This window comes from Chiloscyllium plagiosum, unplaced genomic scaffold (assembly GCF_037043375.1).
Source record: "Chiloscyllium plagiosum isolate Xiang-an unplaced genomic scaffold, Cpla_swu_hap1 HiC_scaffold_1, whole genome shotgun sequence".
NCBI classification, from domain to species: Eukaryota; Metazoa; Chordata; class Chondrichthyes; order Orectolobiformes; family Hemiscylliidae; genus Chiloscyllium; species Chiloscyllium plagiosum.
This window is the reverse complement of record NW_028270139.1, coordinates 155,983,634-156,010,334: the sequence shown is the minus strand read 5'-3', so window position 1 is coordinate 156,010,334 and position 26,701 is coordinate 155,983,634. Positions and strand designations below refer to the sequence as shown.

At 46.4% G+C, this 26,701-nt stretch overlaps 1 protein-coding gene across 1 annotated transcript in view; it reads left to right on the top strand.

Moving 5' to 3' along the window:
- Positions 1–4,291: 4,291 nt before the first annotated feature.
- LOC122553835 (BCL2/adenovirus E1B 19 kDa protein-interacting protein 3-like) overlaps positions 4,292–26,701 on the top strand; it is a 44,898-nt gene continuing 22,488 nt past the window's right edge. The window contains exon 1 of the mRNA XM_043698271.2: positions 4,292–4,549. Coding sequence (XP_043554206.1) covers positions 4,513–4,549 — 37 coding nt within the window. The 5' untranslated portion in view covers positions 4,292–4,512. The remainder of the gene's footprint in view (positions 4,550–26,701) is intronic.

The window sequence follows — 26,701 nt, the reverse complement described above, 5'->3', positions numbered from 1 at the left end:
GTCCCATCCTTCACAATACCGGGGACAGGTAGAACCTCTGTATGCAGTGACACTTGGTGTCTGCGTACCGAGGGTCTACACACAGCTTGGTGCAGCTACACACAAAGGTGGCCATCAGGATGAAGGCAGTATTGGGTACATTCCTCCCTCCTTTATCCTAAACTTGTACATGGTGTCCCTGTGGATACGGTCCATCTTAGACCTTCAGGTGCACTGTTGTCACTAAATTATATTAGGAATGTTCTGTTTGGATAATGCTGGGCAGTAACTATCTCTTTAAACTGATGATCTAATCTGATATGGCACTTAGTCATGTAGGTCAATTTAAACTGATAACATTCTGTGCTGAGTCACCTGATTATATTTGGGTCCATGTGGAGAGACCATAAAACATTGGAGGGGAATTAGGACATTCAGCCCATTGACTCTGTTTCATACAGAAGCATGGCTCAGGGACAGGCAGGACTGGCAGCTTAATGTTCCAGGATACAAATGCTGCAGGAAGGATAGAATAGGAGGGGGAGTGGTGTTTTTGATAAGGGCTAGCATTATAGCTTTACTGAGGGAGGATATTCCTGGAAATACATCCGGGACGTTATTTGGGTGGAACTGAGAAATAAGAAAGGGATATCACCTTATTGGGTTTGTATTATAGACCCCCTAACTGTCAGAGGGAAATTGAGAAACAAACTTGTAAGAAAAAGTGAGGGCTGCAGATGCTGGAGATCAGAGCTGAAAATGTGTTGCTGGAAAAGCTCAGCAGGTCAGGCAGCATCCAAGGAACAGGAGAATCGACGTTTCGGGCATAAGCCCTTCTTCAGGATTCCTTATGCCCGAAACGTCAATTCTCCTGTTCCTTGGATGCTGCCTGACTTGCTGCGCTTTTCCAGCAACACATTTTCAAACAAACTTGTAAGGTGATCTCAGATATCTGTAAAAATAATAGGGTGGTTATGGTCATGGATTTTAATTTTCCAAACATAGACTGGGACTGCCATAGTGTTTAGGATTTAGATGGAGAGGAATTTGTTAAGTGTGTACAAGACAATTTTCTGATTCAGTATGTGGATGTACCTACTAGAGAAGGTGCAAAACTTGACCTATTATTGGGAAATAAGGCAGGGCAGATGACTGAGGTGTCAGTGGGGGAGCACTTTGGGGCCATCAACCATAATTCTATTAGATTTAAAATAGTGGTGGAAAAGGATAGACCAGATCTAAAAATTGAAGTTCTAAATTGGAGAAAGGCTAATTAGGCAAGAACTTTCGAAAGCTGATTGGGGGCAGATGTTCGCAGGTAAAGGGACAGCTGGAAAATGGGAAGCCTTCAGGAATAACAAGAATCCAGAGAAAGTATATTCCTGTTAGGGTGAAAGGAAAGGATGGTAGGTATTGGGAATGCTGGATGACTAGCGAAATTGAGGGTTTGGTTAAGATATTTGGTTAAGAAGTTTTGCTGAGATATTTGTATCATCAATAGTCACAGGTGAGGTGCCAGAAGACTGGAGGTTGGCTACCGTGGTGCCACTGTTTAAGAAGGGTGGTAAGGACAAGCCAGGGAACTATAGACCAGTGAGCCTGACGTCGGTGGTGGGCAGATTGTTGGAGGGAATCCTGAGGGATAGAATGTACATGTATTTGGAAAGGCAAGGATTGATTAGGGATAGTCAACATGTCTTTGTGTGTGGGAAATCATGTCTCACAAACTTGACTGCATTTTTTGAGGAAGTAACAAAGAGGATTGATGAGGGCAAAGCAGTAGATGTGATCTATATGGACCTCAGTAAGGCGTTCGACAAGGTTCCCCATGGGAGACTGATTAGCAAGGTTAGATCTCATGGAATACAGGGAGAACTAGCCATTTGGATACAGAACTGGCTCAAAGATGGAAGACAGAGGATGGTGGTGGAGGATTGTTTTTCAGACTGGAGGCCAGTGACCAGTGGAGTGCCACAAAGATCGGTGCTGGGTCCTCTGCTTTTTGTTATTTACATAAATAATTTGGATGCGAGCATAAGAGGTACAGTTAGTAAGTTTCCAGGTGACACCAAAATTGGAGGTAATATGGACAGCGAAGAAGGTTACCTCAGATTACAAAGGGATCTTGATCAGATGGGCCAATGGGCTGAGAAGTGGTAGATGGAATTTAATTCAGATAAATGCGAGGGAAAGCAAATCTTAGCAGGACTTATATACTTAATGGTAAGGTCCTAGAGAGTGTTGCTGAACAGAGACCTTGGAGTGCAGGTTCATAGCTCCTTGAAAGTGGAGTCGCAGGTAGATAGGATAGTGAAGAAAGTGCTTGGTATGCTTTCATTTAGAGTCATAGAGTCATAGAAATGTACAGCATGGAAACAGACCCTTCGGTCCAACCCGTCCATGCAATCAGATATCCCAACCCAATCTAGTCCCACCTACCAGCACCCGGCCCATATCCCTCCAAACCCTTCCTATTCATTTACCCATGCAAATGCCTCTTAAATGTTGCAATTGTACCAGTCTCCACCATGTCCTCTGGCAGCTCATTCCATACACGTACCACCCTTTGCGTGAAAAAGCTGCCCCTAAAGTCTCTTTTATATCTTTCCCCTCTTACCCTAAACCTATGCCCTCTAGTTCTGGACTCTCCGGCCCAAGGGAAAAGACTTTGTCTATTTATCTTTTCCATGCCCCTCATCATTTTGTAAACCTCTATAAGGTCACCCCTCAGCCTCCGACACTCCAGGGAAAACAGGCGCAGCCTGTTCAGCCTCTCCCTATAGCTCAAATCCTCCAGCCCTGGCAAGATCTTTGTAAATCTTTTCTGAACCCTTTCAAGTTTCACAACATCTTTCCAATAGGAAGATTAGAATTGCATGCAATATTCCAACAGTGGCCTAACCAATGTCCTGTCCAGCTGCAACATGACCTCCCAACTCCTGTACTCAATTCTCTGACCAATTAAGGAAAGCATACCAAATGCCTTCTTCACTATCCTATCTACCTGCGACTCCACTTTCAAGGAGCTATGAATCTGCACTCCAAGGTCTCTTTGTTCAACAACACTCCCTAGGACCTTACCATTAAGTGTATAGGTCCTGCTAAGATTTGCTTTCCCAAAATGCAGCACCTCGCATTTATCTGAATTAAACTCCATCTGCCATTTCTCAGCCACTTGGCCCATTTGGTCCAGATCCTGTTGTAATCTGAGGTAACCCTCTTCGCTGTCCACTACACCTCCAATTTTGGTGTCATCTGCAAACTTACTAACTGTACCTCACCTGTGACTATTTATTGGTCAGAGTATTGAATACAGGAGTGGGAAGGTCATTTTGCAGCTGTAGGGACATTAGTTAGGCCACTGTTGGAATATTGCGTGCAATTCTGGTCTCCTTCCTATCAGAAAGATGTTGTGAAACTTGAAAGAGTTCAGAAAAGATTTACAAGGATGTTGCCAGGGTTGGAGGGTTTGAGCTATAGGGAGAGGCTGAACAGGTTAGGGTTGTTTTCCCCATAGCGTCAGAGGCTGAGGGGTGACCTTATAGAGGTTTACAAAATCATGAGGGGCATGGATAGGATAAGTAGACAAAGTCCTTTCCCTGGATCGGGGAGTCCAGAACTAGAGGGCATAGATTTAGGGTGAGAGGGGAAAGATATAAAAGAGACCTAAGGGGCAACTTTTTCACACAGAGGGTGGTACGAGTATGGAATGAGTTGCCAGAGGAAGTGGTGGAGGCTGGTACAATTGCAACATTTAAGAGGCAGTTGGATGGGTATATGAATAGGAAGGGTTTGGAGGGATATGGCTCGGGTGCTGGCTGGTGGGACTGGATTGGGTTGGGATATCTCGTTGGCTTGGACCGAAGGGTCTGTTTCCATGCTGTACGTCTCGACGACTCTGTCAGGTTGCCCCCTCAGCCTCCTACGCCCTAGAGAAAACAATCTAATTTTTTCCAACCTCTCCTTCCATTTGGTACACTGCAATGCAAGCAGCATTAATGTATTGTGCACCATCTCACTGGCTACACTGCTGGAGCTGAGACTTGATGTTTGAAAAAAAAAGTTCCCTGTACTAACTTGTGGTGCCTGCTGTTCCTTCCAGGCTGAAGCTGTGTGGGTTCAATGCTTCTTTTTTTTTCCCTGTTGGAGAGGAAGGTCTTTTATAAGACGTTCCCTTCGCTCTTTGTTTACATAGCTGCTCCCTCCCATAGCTCACATGATCAATGGAGCTGAGCAGAGCAGCTTTTGACGTGCATCTTTGCACGTTCTGTTTTTTTTTCGGGTATATGCTTCGGTAGACCACGGGCAGAAAGACAGGGAAACAGAGAGAGGGAGAGGAGAGAGCTGGACCGACTGTGGGGGAACAGAAGGGTAAAGCAGGGGGGTGCGGGGGAAGAAAAGAGACATTATTAGAGAACAACATCAGATTCCTGATCAGATTTTTGATCGACCGACCGCAGCGAGGAAATATTTAGAAAATAAGAGCTGAAATATATTGTGTGTTTGGGGGGGAAAGAAGAAAAAAGACTGAAAATGTCCGTTTCCAATGTCGAAGACGAAAGCTTACACAGTAAGTATTACAACTACTCCAGAGGGACTCGTTGTTAGACCTAAAGATGTGGTTTTGTATTTAATAGTGTTCAGTGTTATTTATTTCTGAGCATCCTTGTGAGGGTAGACAATTGACACCTTTGTTGCAGCGGTGACAAGAGGCTTATTTGAACATTCTGTGCCTCATTTAAACTAAATCATCCTTTTGTTTTGCAGTTGATATTTAGCTTCAAGGTGTTCAGTTGTAATGGAGATTTGAATTGACAGAGATGTTTCCCTTCAAGTATGTTTTGCATTCATGCTGTTTTCCATATGAATTGATTTTTCTCTGAATTGAGCGTGCGGATTGCTCTGGTAAATTGAATCTGACAGGGTTGAAATGACAGGGTCTGTGCTACTGTCGCTTCCGTCAAGTTGCTGGCGTCTTTATGAATGGGCGAGAGGCTGACAGCAGACCTCTAAGGGGCTGGGCTTCTCGGTAACTTAAAGCAACAGTGTTCCTCGACTGAAACAGCTGATGTTTTGTTCGTCTCGCACTATTCCACCCTCTCACCCCGAAACTCTTGCACAATCTCCAGACATGCCAAAAACACTCTACTTTTAAAGTTGGGGATGGCTAACTCGGTTTGCAACACAAGTGAGCTACCAGCAGCGTGGGTTCACTCCGTGCTACCAACTGAGGTTACCATGTTTCCCTTCAAGTATGTTTTGCATTCATGCTGTTTTCCATATGAATTGATTTTCAATCTCTCTCCCCTTTCTCTCGCAATGTGGGGACTCTCAGGTTAAAATTTTATTAGCCCTCTCTCTCAATCACACACACACGACCTTATGGCCTGGTACGCCAATGATGTCTTTACCTTTCCTTACTAAGCACTCGAATCATAGAATCTCCACAGTTTGGAAGCAGGCCATTCGGCCCATCGACTCCTAACTGACCGTCTGAAGAGTGTCCCTCCCAGAACTAACCTATACCTGTAACCCTGTATTTCCCACAGGGCTAATCTGCCTAGCCTGCACATCACTGGATACTACAATGCAATTTAGCATAGCCAAAGCAGTTGTAGTATAGAAAATATGTTACATTTTAGCGCACATGTAAGGTCCAGTTTCGGTGAGTTGGTCATGCTAAAATTGCCCATAGTATTCAGGGATGTGTAAATCTGGTGCATTAATCAGGGGTAAATGTAGAGTATTAGGGTAGGGGAATGGGCCTGGGTGGGTTACTGTTCGGAGGGTCGGTGTGGACCTGTTGGGCTGAATGGCCTGTTTCCGCACTGTAGGGATTCTACAATTCCACCAAATGAGCTCATGGAATGAGAAACATTTTGCCTTGTAATATGTTGATCGAGGAGTAAACAATAGCCAGATTGGCATGAGGTGCCTTTAAAGAGTTGGTGCTCAAGTCCGTTGGGGTGAGACCTCGTGGCCTGGAGATACATGCTACTCAATTGATGATTGGATGGAAAATTTTGATCCGGGTTTACCAAAATAAGCTGGTACTGCTCTGTACGTATACAAGGATACAACAAGGAGCATATCCCTCTTCGCAGAGTAGAACTTTGTTCACGGGACATAAGGCTGAACTTTACAGAGGTTTATAAAATAATGAGGAGTATATATAAGGTGAACAGTAGGTGTCTTTTCAAGATTTCAAGAGTAGGGGGCATGTTTTTATGGTGAGAGGAGAAAGATTTAAAAAAGTCATAGAGAGTTTTTTTTTACACAGAGTGGTTCATGTGTGCAATGAACTTCCAGAGGAAGTAGTGGATGTGGATATATTTATTTATAACTGAATTTATAAGATACTTAAATAAATATCCAAATAAGAAAAGTTTGGAGGGATATGGGGCAAGTGCAGGCAGGTGGGATTTGTTTAATTCGGGATTATGGTCAGCATGGACTGGTTGAACCAAAGGGTCTGTTTCCATGCTGTAACTCTGAGACTCTATGATAAGGGCTCCACTGGCTAATTGTCCATCCTAAATGGTCAGATATGCTTGTTCAATGAAAAGTTGAACAGTTTTTTTAAGGTAAAAACAATGACTGCAGATGCTGGAAACCAGATTCTGGATCAATGGTGCTGGAAGAGCACAGCAGTTCAGGCAGCATCGAGGAGCTTCAGCAAAATCGACGTTTCGGGCAAAAGCCCTTCATCAGGAATAAAGGCAGAGAGCCTGAAGCGTGGAGAGATAAGCTAGGGGAGGGTGGGGGTGGGGAGAGAGTAGCATAGAGTACAATGGGTGAGTGGAGGAGGAGATGAAGGTGATAGGTCAGGGAGGAGCGGGTGGAGTGGATAGGTGGAAAAGGAGCTAGGCAAGTCGGACAAGTCCGGACAAGTCAAGGGGATTGGAAGTTTGAAACTAGGATGAGGTGGGGGAAGAGGAAATGAGGAAGCTGTTGAAGTCCACATTGATGCCCTGGGGTTGAAGTGTTCCGAGGCGGAAAATGAGGCATTCTTCCTCCAGGCGTCTGGTGGTGAGGGAGCGGCGGTGAAGGAGGCCCAGGACCTCCATGTCCTCGACAGAGTGGGAGGAGGAGTTGAAATGTTGGGCCACGGATCGGTTTGGTTGATTGGCGGGTGTCTCGGAGATGTTCCCTAAAGCGCTCTGCTAGGAGGCGCCCAGTCTCCCCAGTGTAGAGGAGACCGCATCGGGAGCAACGGATACAATAAATGATATTAGTGGATGTGCAGGTAAAATGTTGATGGATATGGAAGGCTCCTTTAGGGCCTTGGATAGAGGTGAGGGAGGAGGTGTGGGCACAGGTTTTACAGTTCCTGCGGTGGCAGGGGAAAGTGCCAGGATGGGAGGGTGGGTCATAGGGGGGCGTGGACCTGACCAGGTAGTCACGGAGGGAACGGTCTTTGCGGAAGGCGGAAAGGGGTGGGGAGAGAAATATATCCCTGGTGGTGGTGTCTGTTTGGATGTGGCGGAAATGTCGGCAGATGATTTGGTTTATGCGGAGGTTTGTAGGGTGGAAGGTGAGCACCAGGGGCGTTCTGTCCTTGTTACGGTTGGAGGGGTGGGGTCTGAGGGCGGAGGTGCGGGATGTGGACGAGATGCATTGGAGGGCATCTTTAACCACGTGGGAAGGGAAATTGCGGTCTCTAAAGAAGGAGGCCATCTGGTGTGTTCTGTGGTGGGACTGGTCCTCCTGGGAGCAGATACGGCGGAGGCGGAGGAATTGGGAATATGGGATGGCATTTTTGCAAGAGATAGGGTGGGAAGAGGTGTAATCCAGGTAGTTGTGGGAGTCGGTGGGTTTGTAAAAAATGTCAGTGTCAAGTCGGTTGTAAAAAATGTCAGTGGTTTGTAGAACGCAAGGCAATTTTGTTGAAATATGTCAGGTTATGAGAGCAAAGGGGCATGGTTGAAAAGTGACGGATATCCCATTTCCATTAGGGATAAAGAGGAAATTCTTCTGTCAGAGGGTTGATGATCTCTTCCCCAGTCATTGATTGTATTCAAGGCTGTGTTAAATAGAGTTTTCATTTTAAACAGAGTCAAGAGCTGTGGGGACAAGGAAACAAGAAACGGACATCAAGGCTACACTTAGATCAGCCATAACCATATTAAATAGCAGAGCAGGTTTTCTGTGCTGAATGACTCCGTCTTGCCTCTATTTCTTATCCTGTCTATAATATAGTGATATCAGGTTTACATTGGTAGCTGCCGAGCTGTAGATGTACAGTGTTGCATGATATTCTGTACACGTTAGCACATATTCCATGCAACTGCGTGCAGCAGATCAGAAAACCTGTTAATCTGTTGAATGATATGAAGTTGTGTCTCTCCGTGATAACACAGTCTATTAGCTGTTAAGCAAAGTGTGGCTGAGATCACAGTTCACTGCTTCTTTAGGCTACAGGTCAGATAGAGAGGGTTTTGTGTCATTTTTCAAGTCTGTCTGATAAACCCAATCTGTGGTCATACATATTTTTTGCCTCCTTTGCCAATTCTTTTTTTTTTGGGAACCTCTATTTGTAAATTATAACTGATTGCTTGTTTGAATGTGATGAGGAAATATAACAGGGGATGTATGTTGATATGTCATGTTAGTATTTTTGAATATCTTTTCCCAAAGGAACAATTTGATGTGAAAAGTAAGTTTGCAGGGCTAATGGGAGAGAGAATGTGGAGTGGGACTTGATGTTTTTACAAAGCGCTGGCATAGGCATGAGAGGCTGAATGGTCTCCCTCTGTGCTGTCTGTTGCCATGGAGGTTTCTACTAAGTTCTCCCTGTCAACATCATCTAAAAATACTCTTGCACTAATTTCCCCTGGTTCTATTGGCTTCTCTTTGGAGTAATAACATGAGATTGCCTTATCGGGCTCATGTAACTTTATTTACTTCGATGAGATCACCTTTACCTAGCTTATCTGGAGACTGTAAAGTTGAAGCTGCGCTAATATTTTTCCTCAGTGATTGCTCGTATGGTTTATGATCTCTGAATTCCCCAGTGCTATAACCTTTTACAACCCTTTGCATAGCGAGCTTGCCATTTACTGTCTGTTGTTTGGTGTTGACCAGTTCTTCAAGGTTCATCAAGCAAATATCTGAAATGAACAACAGTTTATTGTTCAGTAACAGAGTTCTGTGGGATATTTATCTATCCATTCCTCTGAATGTTCCACGTAAGTAGAGACATTTTATACCTGTCAGCAATAAAGTGAAAAGGCTATGTCTCTTTGCTGCAGAGAAATGAAGACTGGGATGGGGGTGGGGCGGGGGGGGGGGGGGGGGGGGGGGGGGGGTTGTCCTCATGTATAAGATCGTGCAAACGTTTAATAAGGTTAACATAGGGAATATGCTCCCACATCTGGGAAGGCTGAAACAACCAGTCATGAATATAAGACAGGAGGAAATAATTTGAATAGGGAATTCAAGAGGAACTCCCTTTACTTAAGGAGTAGTAAGAATGGGCACATCAATAGCATAAAGGCATTCAGTTGCAGTAAATAAGATGGTTGCATTTTAAAGAGAAACCTGGTGTAATGGAACCTCCAGTAGCAGACAGCAACAGTGAGGGAGGGTGCCGAGCAGGGGAGCTCGAGCAGTTGTGGCAGAGCCACAGTTAGCAGGGGGTCATGGTGAAGGAGGGCAGCTGAGGATTTCAATGAATTGAATTCAATCATTTATTATCATTTGTATCCAATACAAAATGCAGCGTAGTGGAGTGTCTTATTTCCCCGTCCAACTCTATATTGATGAGGGAGATCCAGTAGATGTGGTGTACCTGGACTTTCAGAAAGCTTTTGATAAAGTCCCATATAGGAGGTTAGTGAGCAAAATCAGGACGCATGGTATTGGGGGCAAAGTACTAACTTGGATTGAAAGTTGGTTGGCTGATGGGAAACAAAGAGTACTGATAAACTGCTCCATTTCGGAATGGCAGGCAGTGACCAGTGGGGTACCACAGGGATCAGTGCTGGGACCGCAGCTTTTTACAATATATGTTAATGATATAGAAGATGGTATTAGTAATAACATTAGCAAATTTGCTGATGATACTAAGCTGGGTGGCAGGGTGAAATGTGAGGAGGATGTTAGGAGATTACAGGGTGACCTGGACAGGTTAGGTGAGTGGTCAGATGCATGGCAGATGCAGTTTAATGTGTATAAATATATGGTTATCCACTTTGGTGGCAAGAACAGGAAGGCAGATTACTACCTAAATGGAATCAATTTAGGTAAAGGGGCAGTACAAAGAGATATGGGTGTTCTTGTACACCAGTCAATGAAGGTATGCATGCAGGTACAGCAGGTAGTGAAGAAGGCTAATAGTATGCTGGCCTTCATAACAAGAGGGATTGAGTATAGAAGCAAAGAGGTTCTTCTGCAGCTGTACAGGGCCCTGGTGAGACCACACCTCGAGTACTGTGTGCAGTTCTGGTCTCCAAATTTGAGGAAAGACATTCTAGCTATTGAGGGAGTGCAGCGTAGGTTCACGAGGTCAATTCCTGGAATGGCGGGACTATCTTATGTTGAAAGATTGGAGCGACTGGGCTTGTATACCCTTGAGTTTAGAAGACTGAGAGGGGATCTGATTGAGACATATAAGATTATTAAAGAATTGGATACTCTGGAGGCAGGAATCATGTTTCCGCTGATGGGTGAGTGCTGAACCAGAGGACACAGCTTAAAAATACGGGGTAGACCATTTAGGACAGAGATGAGGAGAAACTTCTTCACCCAGAGAGTGGTGGCTGTGTGGAATGCTCTGCCCCAGAGGGCAGTGGAGGCCCAGTCTCTGGATTCATTTAAGAAAGAGTTGGATAGAGCTCTCAAGGATAGTGGAATCAAGGGTCATGGAGATAAGGCAGGAACAGGATACTGATTAAGGATGATCAGCCATGATCATATTGAATGGTGGTGCAGGCTCGAAGGGCAGAATGGCCTACTCCTGCACCTATTGTCTATTGTCTGCCCTCCCCTTCACTTTTTGATTGCGCGACATTGCCCTTTGATGAGAACGGCATTGCTTGTCACTGGCCACTGGGATGTTTCCTTTCTTCCTGGTGGTGGGAATTGAATAAAGGTTTGCACACCTGCTGTCTTTCACTGTGTCTCACACCTGCAAAAACAAATGCAGCGTGCTACCGCTGTTAGGCGGTAGTGCGGGAAAGAAAATATAACCAGGAGATTTAGAATCTCCTCAGTTTAGGGAACTGTAAAAAAGAAAAAAAAATGCAGTGTGTTCTGATATAATGTGATAGTTCTGTTTCCATGCGATCCAGCGTTATAAGAAAATTGCGTGGAGTAGCACAATTTAGACCAATAGTACTGGAATCACATTATATCCAATGCAGGTAAGGAAAGTTTGTGTTCTACAAATAGCGGTCAAAATTCATCAATTGCATTTTAGTCAATTCATGTTTAAGAAACGCATGTTATAGCAGAACTGAATGTATAGTGAAAAGTATGTAGCATCACCATGCATAGACACCATTCACATCATTTAAAAAACAATAAAACATAAAGAAAGATAACTTAAAGAGAGTTCCATTTCTCCTTCTCCGCCGCTAAACTCCCCATTCTGTGCTACACCAGCCCACACTGTACTGCCGCTAGAGTCCCCACTCTGGGCTACACCAGCCCACACAGTGCTGCTGCCAATGACCCCACTCTGGGCGACACCAGCCCACACTGTACTGCCGCTAGAGTCCCCACTCTGGGCTACACCAGCCCACACTGTACTGCCGCTAGAGTCCCCACTCTGGGCTACACCAGCCCACACTGTACTGCCGCTAGAGTCCCCACTCTGGGCTACACCAGCCCACACTGTACTGCCGCTAAAGTCCCCACTCTGTGCTACACTAACCCACACTGTACTGCCGCTAGAGTCCTACTCTGTGCTACATCAGCCCACACTGTACTGCCGCTAGAGTCCCACTCCAGGCTACACCAGCCCACGCTGTACTGCCGCTAGAGTCCCGACTCTGGGCTACACCAGCCCACACTGTACTGCCGCTAGAATCCCCACTCTGTGCTACACCAGCCCGCACTATACTGCCGCTAGAATCCCCACTCTGTGCTACACCAGCCCGCACTATACTGCCGCTAGAATCCCCACTCTGTGCTACACCAGCCCACACTGTACTGCCGCTAGAGTCCCACTCCAGGCTACACCAGCCCACGCTGTACTGCCGCTAGAGTCCCGACTCTGGGCTACACCAGCCCACACTATACTGCCGCTAGAATCCCCACTCTGTGCTACACCAGCCCGCACTATACTGCCGCTAGAATCCCCACTCTGTGCTACACCAGCCCACACTGTACTGCCGCTAGAGTCCCCACTCTGTGCTAACCAGCCCACACTATACTGCTGCTACAGTCCCCACTCTGGGCTACACCAGTCGACACTGTACTGTCACTAGAGTCCCACTCCAGGCTACACCAGCCCACACAGTGCTGCTGCTAGTGACCCTACTCTGGGCGACACCAGCCCACACTGTACTGCTGCTAGAGTCCCCACACTGGGCTACACCAGCCCACACTGTATTGCCACTACAGTTCCCACTCTGCGCTACACCAGCCCACATTGTACTGCCGCTAGAGTCCCCACTCTGTGCTACACCAGCCCACACTGTACTGCCGCTAGAGGCCCCACTCTGGGCTAGACCAACCCACACTGTACTGCCGCTAGTGTCCCACTCTGGGCTACACCAGCCCACACTGTACTGCCGCTAGTGTCCCACTCCAGGCTAAACCAGTCCATGCCATGCCATGCCATCTCCAGGGGCCCACTCCATGCAGGTTCGAGATTCCTGCTCCGGGCTTCACAGTCCACCTGGCTGCCGCTGCTGTTCCAGAACCCCGTCAAAGCCACCTTCCAACCAAAGAGCTCTCTTTATCCGGTAAGTTTGAGCAAAAGCTTAATTAAACTGAGAGAGGAAGACGGGGAAAAGGAAAAAGAGTGGAAAAAAGCAGGTGAGGAGGACAGGCCCAGGCACAGAAGTCCCCGAAGCCTGTCTAGAAAATAAGCTGTGTTTGTCGGGAGCAGGGTAAGTGGGAAGGAAGAGCAGAGAGATTCAGGATTTTTCAACCTAGTTTCATTCCACACATACACTGGAAATACTTTTCGACTTAAGTTTTCATTTTATTGTAATTTCCTGATGCCGTCACAACAAGGAGAATCACTGTTTCATGATTTCTGGGTCTTCCCTGTGTTCGTAGTTCTTGTTAGATTTCTGGCATAAGCAGTAGAATTCCATAGCATCAAGTCATGGTGGAAGAGCTTGAACGTCGCTTGGCCAAGATGGTGGAAGAGCTGAAACTCACCGGATGTCTGAGGGAGACTGAACTGGGATCAATAGAGGGAGAGAAAAAGCAAAGAACAGTGGATGCTGGAAATCAGAATCATAGTAGCTGGAGAAGCTGGGCATGTCTGCTGAGTTTTCCCAGCAATTTCTGTTTTTGTTTAGGATCATTAGAAGCTTTGCTATTTGCCAAATGCAGGCAGGGTTTCTCCATATGCTTTCCCTTGATGCTACAGAGCAATGAAGCACCGCTCCTGGTTGGATACTCCTTTCGCCAAGTCTAGGAGGCTCGACAGATTCGAGGGCAGACCAGAAACATCCAATGATCCAGTGACGAAAAATTGAATTGCGGGTATGCAGTGGCGACCTCAGTGTGAGTGATGGAATATCTATACAGAAAAGCCCTTGCTGAAGTATTGGGAAGAGGTTGAAGTCCTCAGCCGATTTTTGAAGTAGTGACAAGGGGGCAGGCAGAGTCTGATATGGCTACAACAGAGATTTGATGAATGCAAGCAAGCTGATGGGGAGGAGCTGGTCTCCATGTCCCTATTAGCTGTCAAAGGTGTTTAGTCACACTGTCCTTCTGGATCCCTCTTTCTGATTGAGACTGAACACTTGCCTTTGGAAGCAGTGAGGCACGAGAGGAGGAACAATGGTAACAAACGTCCATTTTGTCTTTCTTTCAAGCACAGCGTCACATCATCCTGATCCTGGAGAGGTCTAGATGGGAAAGTCCAAAACTGGAGGGCATGGGTTTAAGGTGAGAGGGGAAAGATTTAAAAGGGACCTAAGGGGCAACTTTTTCATGCAGAGGGTGGTGTGTGTATGGAATGAGCTGTCAGAGGAAGTGGTGGCTTCTGGTACAATTACAATATTTAAAAGACATTTGAACAGATACATGAATAGAAAAAGTTTAGAGGGATATGGGCCAAATGCAGGTAAATGGGACTAGTTAAGATTTGGATACCTGGTTGGCATGGACGAGTTGGACCGAAGGGTCTGTTTCCATGCTGTATGACTCTGTGAGGGAAGAGGCTGCTATCAGAGTGGTGATGGTCAGTGTGGATGTCAGCCTCAGAAGAAGAGAAAGATTGCTACATAGGGGGTGCAGATCTAGGCCTTGATGTCCTACCTCCACTGTAACCCTTATGCCTAATCCCACCGAAGGGGTACTCCATAGAGGTGTTGGAATTGTCATGGAATTGGCCATGCTAAATTGTCCATAGTGTTTAGGGATGTGTATGTTAGGTGTAATAATCAGGGATAAATATAGGATAATAGGGGAGGGGAATGGGCCTGTGTGGGTTACTCTTCGGAGGGTTGGTGTGGACTTTTGGGACGAAGAGCCTGTTTCCACACTGGAGGGATTCTATTTCTATAAAAGAGTGGTAGAGGCAGTCAACACATCTTTCAAGACCTGCACGTGAGTTTTCATAACCTACAGGATAGTGTCTCTTACTCTTCTTCCTGTCACCTTTTGCATCATGACCCCACCACTGAACATCCACCATTGTTCCCTGGATTGTCACTGTCCTCAGCTCCTGTCTTCTCCCACATTGTAGTCATCCAAACCCACAAAGCCAGCTTCTGTCATCTTCCCCAAACCTCTAAGCACTACTGCCTTGAAAGACCCATTGTTTCAGCCTGTTCCTTCCCCACTGAGCTTGTTTTTTTTTTCCTATCATTACTCTTCATTATCGACACCTTGTCCAATCCTTCCCAACTCCGTTTGTGGGCCTTCTGTTGTCCTCCGCTTTTGCACCAATGTCGAGTTTCCTGGCCTTAGCTACCTCCTCTTCAGTATGAGTATCCAATCCCTCAAAACCTTCATCTCCCGCCAGTATGAGTTGAGAGCAGTCCACTTCTTCGTGAACAGAGGATAAAGCACCTGCCATCCATCATCACCATCCCCCTCCTCTGCCTGGCTGAGATGAATTTCTCAGTGAACACTTTCACCCTTAATTTGTCACACTTTTTCCATTGTCTGGCAATTTACTGCTCCTCGGATGCAGCCTGAACTGCTGTGCTTTTCCAGCACCACTAATCCAGAATCTGGTTTCCAGCATCTGCAGTCATTGTTTTTAACCTGTGATTGCAGTTATGCCTGTCTTTTGTGAGGGGCGTGCAGAACATTCCTTGTTCTGGTCCTACACATGGGGAGACCCTCCTGTAAACTCTTTCTTCAGCATGTCTGTGATATTGTCAGTGCTGTTGCCAGCTTCTCTCACCATCACCTGGTCCATGTCTGATTCTTCCCTTTCTTTTCTCGACTTCACGGTTTCCATTTTTGAGGATAGACTGTCTACCAATATCTATTACAAGTCCACTGACTCCCATGCTTCCTATAAGGACTTCATTCTATTCTCCCAGCTTCTCCATATCTGCCACATATTTCATGAAGGTGTTTCTAACATGACTTCCTTTGTCCACAACAGCTGATTTCCAGCACCCACTCCCCTTCCAGTCCCCACTTCTGCTGTGCTAAACAAGGCCGTTAACTGTGTCTGGCCCATTTCCCACACTTCTGCCCTTACTGTTTACCCCTGTCCCCTTGTCAATAAGGCTTTCCTTGTCCTCATTCACGATCCCACAAGACGCCGCATTCAAAGGAACATTCTTTGTCATTTCCACCACCTCCAGGAGGATGCAACCAACGATCACACCCTCCTGTCCCCCCCACTGTTGGCATTCCGCAGGGCCCATTCCTTCCTGGAAACCCTGGCCCACTCCTCCATCACTCTTAACACTTTTCTTAGTTCCCTCCCATCCCTTCCCACCTTGCCCTGCAGTAGCGAGGTGTAATGCTTGCCTATTCACCTTTTGACTCTTCACTGTCCAAGGCCCCTTACAGTCAAAGCAGCGTTTTACTTCTTTCAATCTAGTCTCCTTCGTTTACTGTCTGCAACGTGGTGTCCTTTGTACTGATGAGACCAAACGCAGACTGAGTGACCACTTTGCAGAATGCTTTCGCTCTGTCTACAAGCATAGCCACTTCAATTCCCCATTAGTTGAGTTGGTCATGCTAAATTGCCCATGCTGTCTGGGGATGTGCAGGATAGATGGATTAGCCATGGGAATTGCAGGGTTACAAGGATATGGTGGAGCATTGAGTCAAGGTGAGATGCTTCTCAGATGGTCAGTGTAGACTTGATAGGCAGAATGGCCTGCTTCCACATTGAAGGGATTCTATGATTCCATTCTATGATTCTAGGATCTTGTTCTTATGCTAACGATTCTGTCCTTGCCTGCTTTAGTGAAGCCTAATACCAGCTGGAGGAACAGCTCCACATCTTCCCATTAAGCATCTTCACAGACTTTAGGAGCTCAGCAACTCAGGCCATGAACTTTCCCCAGCTTTCAGTAAAACTGCCATTAACATCTCTCACTGGCACCCACTCTGGATTGCCAACGGGTCACATTGGACTTCACACCTTAACTCTGTTGCTGTTTGCACAGACACTGCCAGATCCGCTGACTTTCTCTTCCTGTCCATGGGAAAATAGGATTGCTGTCTTTTTCACCTGGCAAAGAGGTAGTGGGCCAAATGGCCTGTTTCTGTGCTGTGAATATTTAGCCCCATTTCCACTTCCTGGGCCAAGTTCTGGTGAAGCACCTTTACAAATGAAAGGCACAGTGTAAATGCAGCTTGGCATGGTGTGGCTTTTCCCCTTCTTTTCAAAGGGAAAGATTTACCAACAGTATTGACACCAATGTCTCTCCCTTTGGCTATTTTTAATACGTATTTATTGGGAAGTTTTTTTTTGTGTGTGTGAATTACATCATTGATGCAATTGGCTATCCGCCCAACAGTATAAATAAATTTAACAACAAGGGCTGAGAATACTGGCTTACTCCCAATTTTTACCATTTCTCTAAAGCCTGTTGATTTATCTAAGACTCATTACACTCCATTGCCACCTTGGCAGTGACTGAAAAGAAATAAAACAAATAGACTTCTATTGGATCAAATTATACCTCAGAGAGAAGTCTCAAGTGGCTTCATGCACAGTGACAGTGGCTTTGAGGGCATTACCTATTGTTGCTGTGTAAGCTAATGCATTTAGGCATGGCAAGGTTCCAGCAACAGGGACTGTTCTGCACTGTAAGAGTTTATTTGAGAGAACCACAGATTTCACTTCTTCTTTTCACCATAAACTTGTTGCTATTCTCTCTCTCTCTGTCTCTCATGTATCCATCTGTTTTCCTTCTGACAGTGACTATCAGATCTCCAGCTCTGACAGATATTCCCTCCCAGATCATAACAAGACACTCTGTCAAAACATGTTGTCTCATCTTCCCACAGGAATGGCAGTCTTTAAAAAAAGATGTTCCAAGGTACATTGGCAAGTATGTCAGCTTTGCTCGAACTGAGAAAAAAAAAGTGATATTGAAAAGGGGGGCGTGAGCAGGATGGTGACATCAGGCCTGATGCTTCCTCCTCATTGCCTGGTGGCTCAGTGGTTAGCACTGCTGCCTCACAACGCCAGGGACCCGGATTCGATCCCAGCCTCGGGCGACAGTCTGTGTCCGTATCTGCGTGGGTTTCATCCGTGTATTTTGGTTTCCTCTCACAGTCCAAAGATGTGCAGGTTAGGTAAATTGGCCATGCTAAACTGCCAAATAGTATCCAAGGATGTGTAGGCTACTTGAATTGGTCATGTGGGATAATGTGTTTGGATGGGTTGCTCTTTGGAGGGTCAGAGCAGACTCAATGGGCCAAATGGACTCTATCTGCACTATAGGGATTCTGTGTTCACGTTTAGGCATGACTATTCCAACACTGCTGGAACCAATGAGACCATTTGTGAAAATGTTACAGATCTTGTGACACTTCTCCACGTCATTGAGGAGGTGATTAAAGCTGTGGACGCGAAAATGTCTGTGCAAGTTCTTCATCCAAACTTTTGGCAGCGGATTTGATTAAGTTTTTGTTTATTGATTCTGGGCCATGCATGTCATCGCTGGCTGGGCCCAGCATTTATCAGAGCTGAAAATGTGTTGCTGGAACAGCGCAGCAGGTCAGGCAGCATCCAGGGAACAGGAGAATCGATGTTTCGGGCATAAGCCCTTCTTCAGGAATGAGGAAAGTGTGTCCAGCAGGCTAAGATAAAAGGTAGGGAGGAGGGACTTGGGGGAGGGGCGTTGGAAATGCGGTAGGTGGAAAGAGGTCAAGGTAAGGGTGATAGGTCAGACTGGGATGGGGGCGGAGAGGTCAGGAAGAAGATTGCAGGTTAGCATTTATCACTCCTCCCTAATTGCCCTTTAGAAGGTGGGGGTGAGCTGCCTTCTCCTGGTGATGCAGGATCAGGGAATAGAGCCAGACCCTTCAGGAGTGAACTTAGGGAGCACAAAGAATAGTGGAAGTTTGGAATTTCTTTTCCAAAAACACAATGACGTGAGACGGACACTTGTTCTATGTTAACCAAAAGTTAAATCAAACTCGCTCTGCATTGCTCACCTCAGGTAAAAACAATGACTGCAGATGCTGGAAACCAGATTCTGGATCAATGGTGCTGGAAGAGCACAGCAATTCAGGCAGCATCCGAGGACAGGCAAAATCGACGTTTCGGGCAAAAGCCCTTCATCAGGAATAAAGGCTGAGAGCCTGAAGCGAGGAGAGATAAGCTAGAGGAGGGTGGGAGTGGGGATAGAGTAGCATAGAGTACAATAGGTCAGTGGGGGAGGAGATGAAGGTGATAGGTCAGGGAGGAGAGGGTGGAGTGGATAGATGGCCGGAGTCCGTGTGGGATGAGTTGGTTACGGAGGCAGGCACTGAGGAAGCAAATGTGGCTGTAGTAGCGGGTTTGCTTCAGGACATGGTTGAAGAGCTTCAGGGCAGAGGAAATGACCTGGGAGTTGCAGTGGGAGAGAGACTCATAGAACATAGAACATAGAAGAATACAGCGCAGTACAGGCCCTTCGGCCCTCGATGTTGCCCCGATCCAAGCCCACCTAACCTACACAAGTCCACTATCCTCCATATGCCTATCCAATGCCCGCTTAAATGCCCATAATGAGGGAGAGTCCACCACTGCTACTGGCAGGGCATTCCACAAACTCACGACTCGCTGAGTAAAGAACCTACCCCTAACATCTGTCCTATACCTACCCCCCCTTAATTTAAAGCTGTGCCCCCTTGTAATAGCTGACTCTATACGTGGAAAAAGATTCTCACTGTCGACCCTATCTAAACCCCTAATCATCTTGTACACCTCTATCAAGTCACCCCAAACCTTCTTTTCTCCAATGAAAACAACCCCAAGTGCCTCAGCCTTTCCTCATACGATCTTTCTACCATACCAGGCAACATCCTGGTAAACCTCCTCTGCACCCGTTCCAGTGCCTCCACATCCTTCCTATAGTATGGCAACCAAAACTGCACACAATACTCCAGATGTGGCCGCACCAGAGTCTTATACAACTGCAACATGACCTCAGGGCTCCGGAACTCAATTCCTCCACCAATAAAAGCCAGTACGCCATATGCCTTCTTCACCGCACTATTTACCTGGGTGGCAACTTTCAAAGATCTGTGTACATGGACACCAAGATCCCTCTGCTCATCCACACTACCAAGTATCCGACCATTAGCCCAGTACCCCATCTTTTTGTTACTCTTACCAAAGTGAATCACCTCACACTTAGCTACATTGAACTCCATTTGCCACCTTTCTGCCCAGTTCTGCAGCTTATCTATATCCCGCTGTAACCTGCCACGTCCTTCCTCACTGTCTACAACTCCTCCGACTTTCGTATCATCTGCAAACTTGCTCACCCAACCTTCTAACCCCTTCTCCAGGTCATTTATAAAAATGACAAACAGCAATGGTCCCAAAACAGATCCTTGTGGAACACCGCTAGTGACGGCACTCCAAGATGAACCTTTGCCATCAACTACTACCCTCTGTCTTCTTCCGGCCAGCCAACTCCTAATCCAAACCTCCAACTCACCCTCAATGCCATACCTCCGTATTTTTTGCAGTAGTCTACCATGGGGAACCTTATCAAATCCCTTACTAAAATCCATGTACACCACATCTACCGCTTTCCCCTCGTCCACCTCCTTATTCACCTTCTCAAAGAATTCAATAAGGTTTGTGAGGCACGACCTGCCCTTCACAAAACCATGCTGACTATCCTTGATCACATTATTCCTATCCAGATGTTCATAAATCCTATCCCTTACAATTCTCTCTAAGATTTTGCCCACAACAGAAGTGAGACTCACCGGCCTATAGTTACTAGGGTTATCCCTACTCCCCTTCTTGAACAAGGGAACCACATTTGCTAGCCTCTAATCTTCTGGCACTACTCCTGTAGACAATGAGGACATAAAAATCAAGGCCAATGGCTCTGCAATCTCCTCCCTTGCTTCCCAGAGAATCCTAGGATAAATGCCATCAGGCCCAGGGGACTTATCTATTTTCACCCTTTCCAGAATTTCCAACACCTCTTCTCTACATACCTCAAAGCCATCCATTCTACTTAATTGTGACTCAGTATTCACATTGACAACAATGTCCTGTTCCTGATTGAATACTGACGAAAAGTATTCATTCAGTGTCTCCCCAATCTCTTCAGCCTCCACACGCAACTTCCCACTACTATCCTTGACTGGACCTATTCCTACCCTAGTCATTCTTTTATTCCTGACATACCTATAGAAAGCCTTAGGGTTTTCCCTAATCCTACCAACTAAGGACCTTTCATGTCCCCTCCTTGCTGCTCTTAGCTCTCTCTTCAGGTCCTTCCTGGCTACCTTATAACTCTCAATCACCCCAATTGAACCTTCACGCCTCATCTTTACATAGGCCGCCCTCTTCCATTTAACAAGGGATTCCAATTCCTTATTAAACCAAGGCTCCCTCACACGACCCTTTCCTCCCTGCCTGACGGGTACATACTTATCAAGGACACTCAATATTTGCTCCTCACATATCAATTACGCCCTTGCCTTGAAGCTTACTTTTCCAAGCCACACATCCTAAGTCATGCCTCACCGCATCATAATTTCCCTGCCCCCAGCTATAACTGTTGCCCTGTAGTGCACGCTTATCCCTCTCCATCACTAGAGTAAAAGTCACCGAATTGTGGTCACTGTGTCCAAAGTGCTCACCTACCTCTAATTCTAACACCTGGCCTGGTTCGTTACCCAGAATCAAATCCAGTATGGCCTCACCTCTTGTTGGCCTATCTACATATTGTGTCAGGAAACCCTCCTGCACACATTGGACAAACACTGACCCATCTAACGAACTTGAGCTATAGCTTTCCCAATCAATATCAGGAAAGTTAAAGTCCCCCATAACAACCACCCTATTACTTTCACTCTTCTCTTGAATCATCCTCGCAATCCTTTCTTCTACGTTTCTAGGACTATTAGGAGGCCTGTAAAAAGCTCCTAACAGGCTGAGCTCACCTTTCCTATTCCTAACCTCAGCCCAAACTACCTCAGATGGCGAGTCTTCATCCATCGTCCTTTCCACAGCTGTAATACTATCTTTGACAAGCAATGCCACACCTCCCCCTCTTTTACCCCCACCTCTGACCCTACTAAAACATTTAAACCCTGGGACCTGCAACAGCCAATCCTGTCCCTGTTCTACCCATGTCTCCGTCATCGCCACAACATCGAAGTCCCAGGTACCAACCCACGCTGCAAGTTCACCTACCTTATTTCGTATACTTCTTGCATTGAAGTATACACACTTCAAGCCACTTTCCTGTTTACAGGCATCCTCCTTTGAAATTGATGCCATGTTCCTAACCTCCCTACACTCCAGGTCCTGCACCCTAAAGCTACAGTCTGGGTTCCCATGCCCCTGCAGAGTTAGTTTAAACCAGATTCTGGATCAGTGGTGCTGGAAGAGCACAGCAATTCAGGCAGCATCCGAGGACAGGCAAAATCGACGTTTCGGGCAAAAGCCCTTCATCAGGAATAAAGGCAGATAGCCTGAAGCGTGGAGAGATAAGCTAGAGGAGGGTGGAGGTGGGGATACAGTAGCATAGAGTACAATAGGTCAGTGGGGGAGGAGATGAAGGAGATAGGTCAGGGAGGAGAGGGTGGAGTGGATAGGTGGCCGGAGTCCGTGTGGGATGAGTTGGTTACGGAGGCAGGCACTGAGGAAGCAAGGTTTCCAGCATCTGCAGTCATTGTTTTTACCTTGTTGATTTTAACCCTACTGCGAATCCTCTTGCAAGGATGCCTGCCTTGAAGAAGTTTTCCTCCTCTCTCTACAAGAATCTCAGGGAGTCTCTCTCCCATTGCAACTCCCAGGTCATTTCCTCTGCCCTGAAGCTCTTCAACCATGTCCTGAAGCAAACCCGCTACTACAGCCACATTTGCTTCCTCAGTGCCTGCCTCCGTAACCAACTCATCCCACACGGACTCCGGCCACCTATCCACTCCACCCTCTCCTCCCTGACCTATCACCTTCATCTCCTCCCCCACTGACCTATTGTACTCTATGCTACTCTATCCCCACCCCCACCCTCCTCTAGCTTATCTCTGCACGCTTCAGGCTATCTGCCTTTATTCCTGATGAAGGGCTTTTGCCCGAAACGTCGATTTTGCCTGTCCTCGGATGCTGCCTGAATTGCTGTGCTCTTCCAGCACCATTGCCCTCCTCAGTTCGACGCTGGGAAGATTCTGTCACCGAAGTCAGATGGCAGCTGTTGATCTGAAACCCTTCTCCTGCCTTCAGTCAGTGGTGTTCATGGAGAAGGGCTGAACACTGAGAACCAGAAATTGGTTTTATGACCTTAGGAGGCAATTAGAACATGGGAAAACATAATGTTTCTGCATAGCTGGTCAGCATGAACGAGTTGGACCGAAGGTCCTGTTTCCGTGCTGTACATCACCATGACTCTGTGAAAGGAGTGTTTGTGGGCGTGAGTGAAAATTTGTGGACTGCTTGTCTCCCCTTTGGAAATATCAGGAAATGAGTTGTTTACTGGCTTTTGTGGCATGTTGTCATGTGTATTTATTTGATCAGTGAGGTATCACATCCCTTTTGAAAGACTTCAAAAGAAGGACTTGTATTTATATAGTGTTCTTTTATGTCCACAGGATGTCCCAAAGTGATTCAAAGCCAATGAAGTACTGTTTAAAATGCAGTTGCTTATTAATATGTGCAATGCAGCAGTCAACACATATCAATGTGAAAACAGCAATGTGAGAATGACTACATCACCTATTTTAGTAATGTTGCAAGAGGGGATAAATATTGACCAGAACACAGGAGAACTCCACTGCTTTTCAAAATATTGCTGTGGGATATTTATAGCCTCCCAAGACAGCACATGGGGCGATTGTTTTGTCTCTGATCTGAAAGGCACGATCCCTGACAGTGCAGAACTCCCTCAGTACTGCACTGAGATCAACAACCTACATTTTCTGCTTAAAGCGCTGGGTTGGGAATAACCACCATCACCAGGGATATATTTCCCTCCCGATCCCTATCCGCTTTCCGTAAAGACCATTCTCTCTGTGACTACCTCGTCAGGTCCATGCCCCTCCAACAACCCATCCTCCCCTCCCGGCACCTTCCCCTTCCACCGCAGGAATTGCAAAACCTGCGCCCACACCTCCCCCCTCACCTCCGTCCAAGGTCCCAAAAGACCCTTCCATAACCGTCAAAATTTCACCTGCACTTCCACATGTGTCATTGCTCCCGATGCCGTCTCCTCTACATTGGGGAGACTGGACGCCTACTCACAGGGCACTTCAGAGAACATCTCAGGGACACCCGCAGCAACCAACCCCACCGCACAATGGCTGAACACTTTAATTTCCCCTCCCACTCTGCTGAGGACGTGCAGATCCTGGGCCTCCTCCATTTCCATTCCTTTACCACCCGACACCTGGAAGAAGAACACCTCATCATCTGCCTCGAGACCCTCCAACTCCAGGGCATCAATATGGATTTCTCCAGTTTCCTCATTTCCCCTCCCCCCACCTTACCCCAGTTCCAACCTTCCAGCTCAGCACCGCCCTCATGACCTGTCCTACTTGTCCATCATCCTTCCAACCTATCCACTCCACCCTCCCCTCCGATGTTAGCGGGTGGCACGGTGGCACAGTGGTTAGCATTGCTGCCTCACAGCACCAGAGACCCGGGTTCACTTCCTGCCTCAGGTGACTATCTGTGTGGATTTTGCACATTCTCCCAGTGTCTGCGTGGGTTTCCTCCGGGTGTTCTGGTTTCCTCCCACAGTCCAAAAATGTGCAAGTCAGGTGAATTGGCCATGCTAAATTGCCCATAGTGCTAGGTGAAGGGGTAAATGTATGGGTGGGTTGCACTTTGGCGGATCGGTGTGGACTTGTTGGGCCGAAGGGCCTGTTTCCACACTGTAAGTAATCACCTTTACCCCCATCTCCATCCACCTATTGCACTCTCAGCTACCTTCTCCCCAGCCCCACCTCCCTCCCATTTATTTCTCCACCCCTGAGGCTCACAGCCTTATTCCTGATGAAGGTCTTCTGCCCGAAACATCGATTCTCCCGCACCTGGGATGCCGCCTGAACTGTGCTTTTCCAGCACCACACTCTCGACTCTAATCTCCAGCTTCTGCAGTCCTCACTTTCGCCTGGGATTAACCCACAGCCTTCCTGAGAAAGGCTGTCAATTAAGATATGGCTGGCAGTGGAGTGAGGGGAATGAGGGGAGTTCAGAGGGCATGCTGAGTGGAGGGGTGAGAGGCTTGAAGCGAAATAGGAGAAGGAGAACATAAATGATAGGAGAGATTTGTGGGGGATGAGAAGACAGTATAGTGACGAGAAGTATGTAAAATGTGAAGAGTGTTTACCATTGTTTTGTTAACACGTCTATGCTTTCTAATACTGCAGTAGTGATCCAGAGGGCAAAATACTTCAAAGAACTGAATTTGAATTTGGGTTTAAAACTAAAGCTGGCAATAATTGCTATTCAGAATGTGGTAGTGAATGGTCTTCTCTTTGTTATGGAGTCTAGGTTCAGGGAACAGACTGAAAATTGATCAACGATACTTCAGGAATGAGCTTAGATAGCGCAAAGTGAAGATTTTGAGGGGTGACTTTATAGAGGTTTATAAAATTATGAGGTGTATAGATAAGGTGAATGACTGATGTTTTTTCCCTAGGGTGGGGGACTTCAAGTCTGGGGGTGTATTTTTAAGGTGAGGGGAGAAAAAGATAAAAAAGCCAAGCGGGGCAGTTTTTTTTACACAGAGAGTAGTTCGAGTGTGGAATGAACCTCTAGAGGCAGTGGTGGAAATGGATGCAGTTACAATGTATAAAAGACCCAGTGAAAACACATTGGATGATAGATCAGTTGTTCATGATTAGTGTGAGATTGATGTTTATTTTCGATTACCTGGACTTGCTCTTCATTGTCGACCTCAATCAGACGCTGGGTAGATTCTACTCCAGAGGTCAGATGGCACCTGTCGACCTGAAACCCTTCCCCAATCTTTAGTCAGTGATGTTAAGGGAGGAGGAGGGTGAAACATTGAGAACTGAAAGAGTAGGCATTGACCAAACCTTCGAGAAACTGCTGGATTGTTGCAAAATCTCCACAATTGTCCTTCCCCTTATCCATCTTCATCAAGTGTGCTGACCCCAACAGTGTCACCCATACCTCACTGAGGAGCAAGCATTCTTGCCCATAATAGGAGTCATCAGGTCATACAACACAGAGACAGACCCTTTGGACCAACCAGTCATAATCCCAAACTAGTCCCTCCCGCCTACGCTTGCCACATATCCCTCCAAAATTGTCTCACTCTTGTATTTATCTAATGTCTTTAAAATCTTGTAACTGTACCCGTTTCCACCACTTCTTCTGAAAGTTTCAAATTACACCTTATGCCTTCTTTAAATCTTCCTCCACTCACCTTAAAAATATGCCCCCTGGTCTTGAAATCCCCCATCCTAGGGAGGAGACACCTTCCATTCACCTTCCTATAAGGTTTATCAACCTCCTGAGCTCCAGTGAAAAATGTCCCAGTCTTTCCAGCCTCTCCTTATAACTCAAACTGAGTCCATCCTAAGTACTACCCCCATCTTTTTGAGAAAATTAATACTGGACAACAAATGCTCACATCCCAGGGAATGAATAATAAAAAATAATCCTGAGACCCTTATGATAATACTTGTGTACATACACAGGAGTGAGAAGAAGGAGTCAGCTATTCAGCCCTTGAGCTGACTCTCTCTTCAGTAACGTCATGGTTGACCTGATTATTCTACATTATTCCCATCTGTTCTGTAACCCTTCACTCTCTAGCTTGTCAAAATATTTTAAAAATATTCAAAAATTCTGCTTGCGGTATTTTTCAAGAGAGTTTCAAAGACTCCTGACACTGTGTGAGAAAACGTAGAGGCATAGAGTTATGTAGCATGGAAACAGAGCTTTTGGTCCAACTCCTCC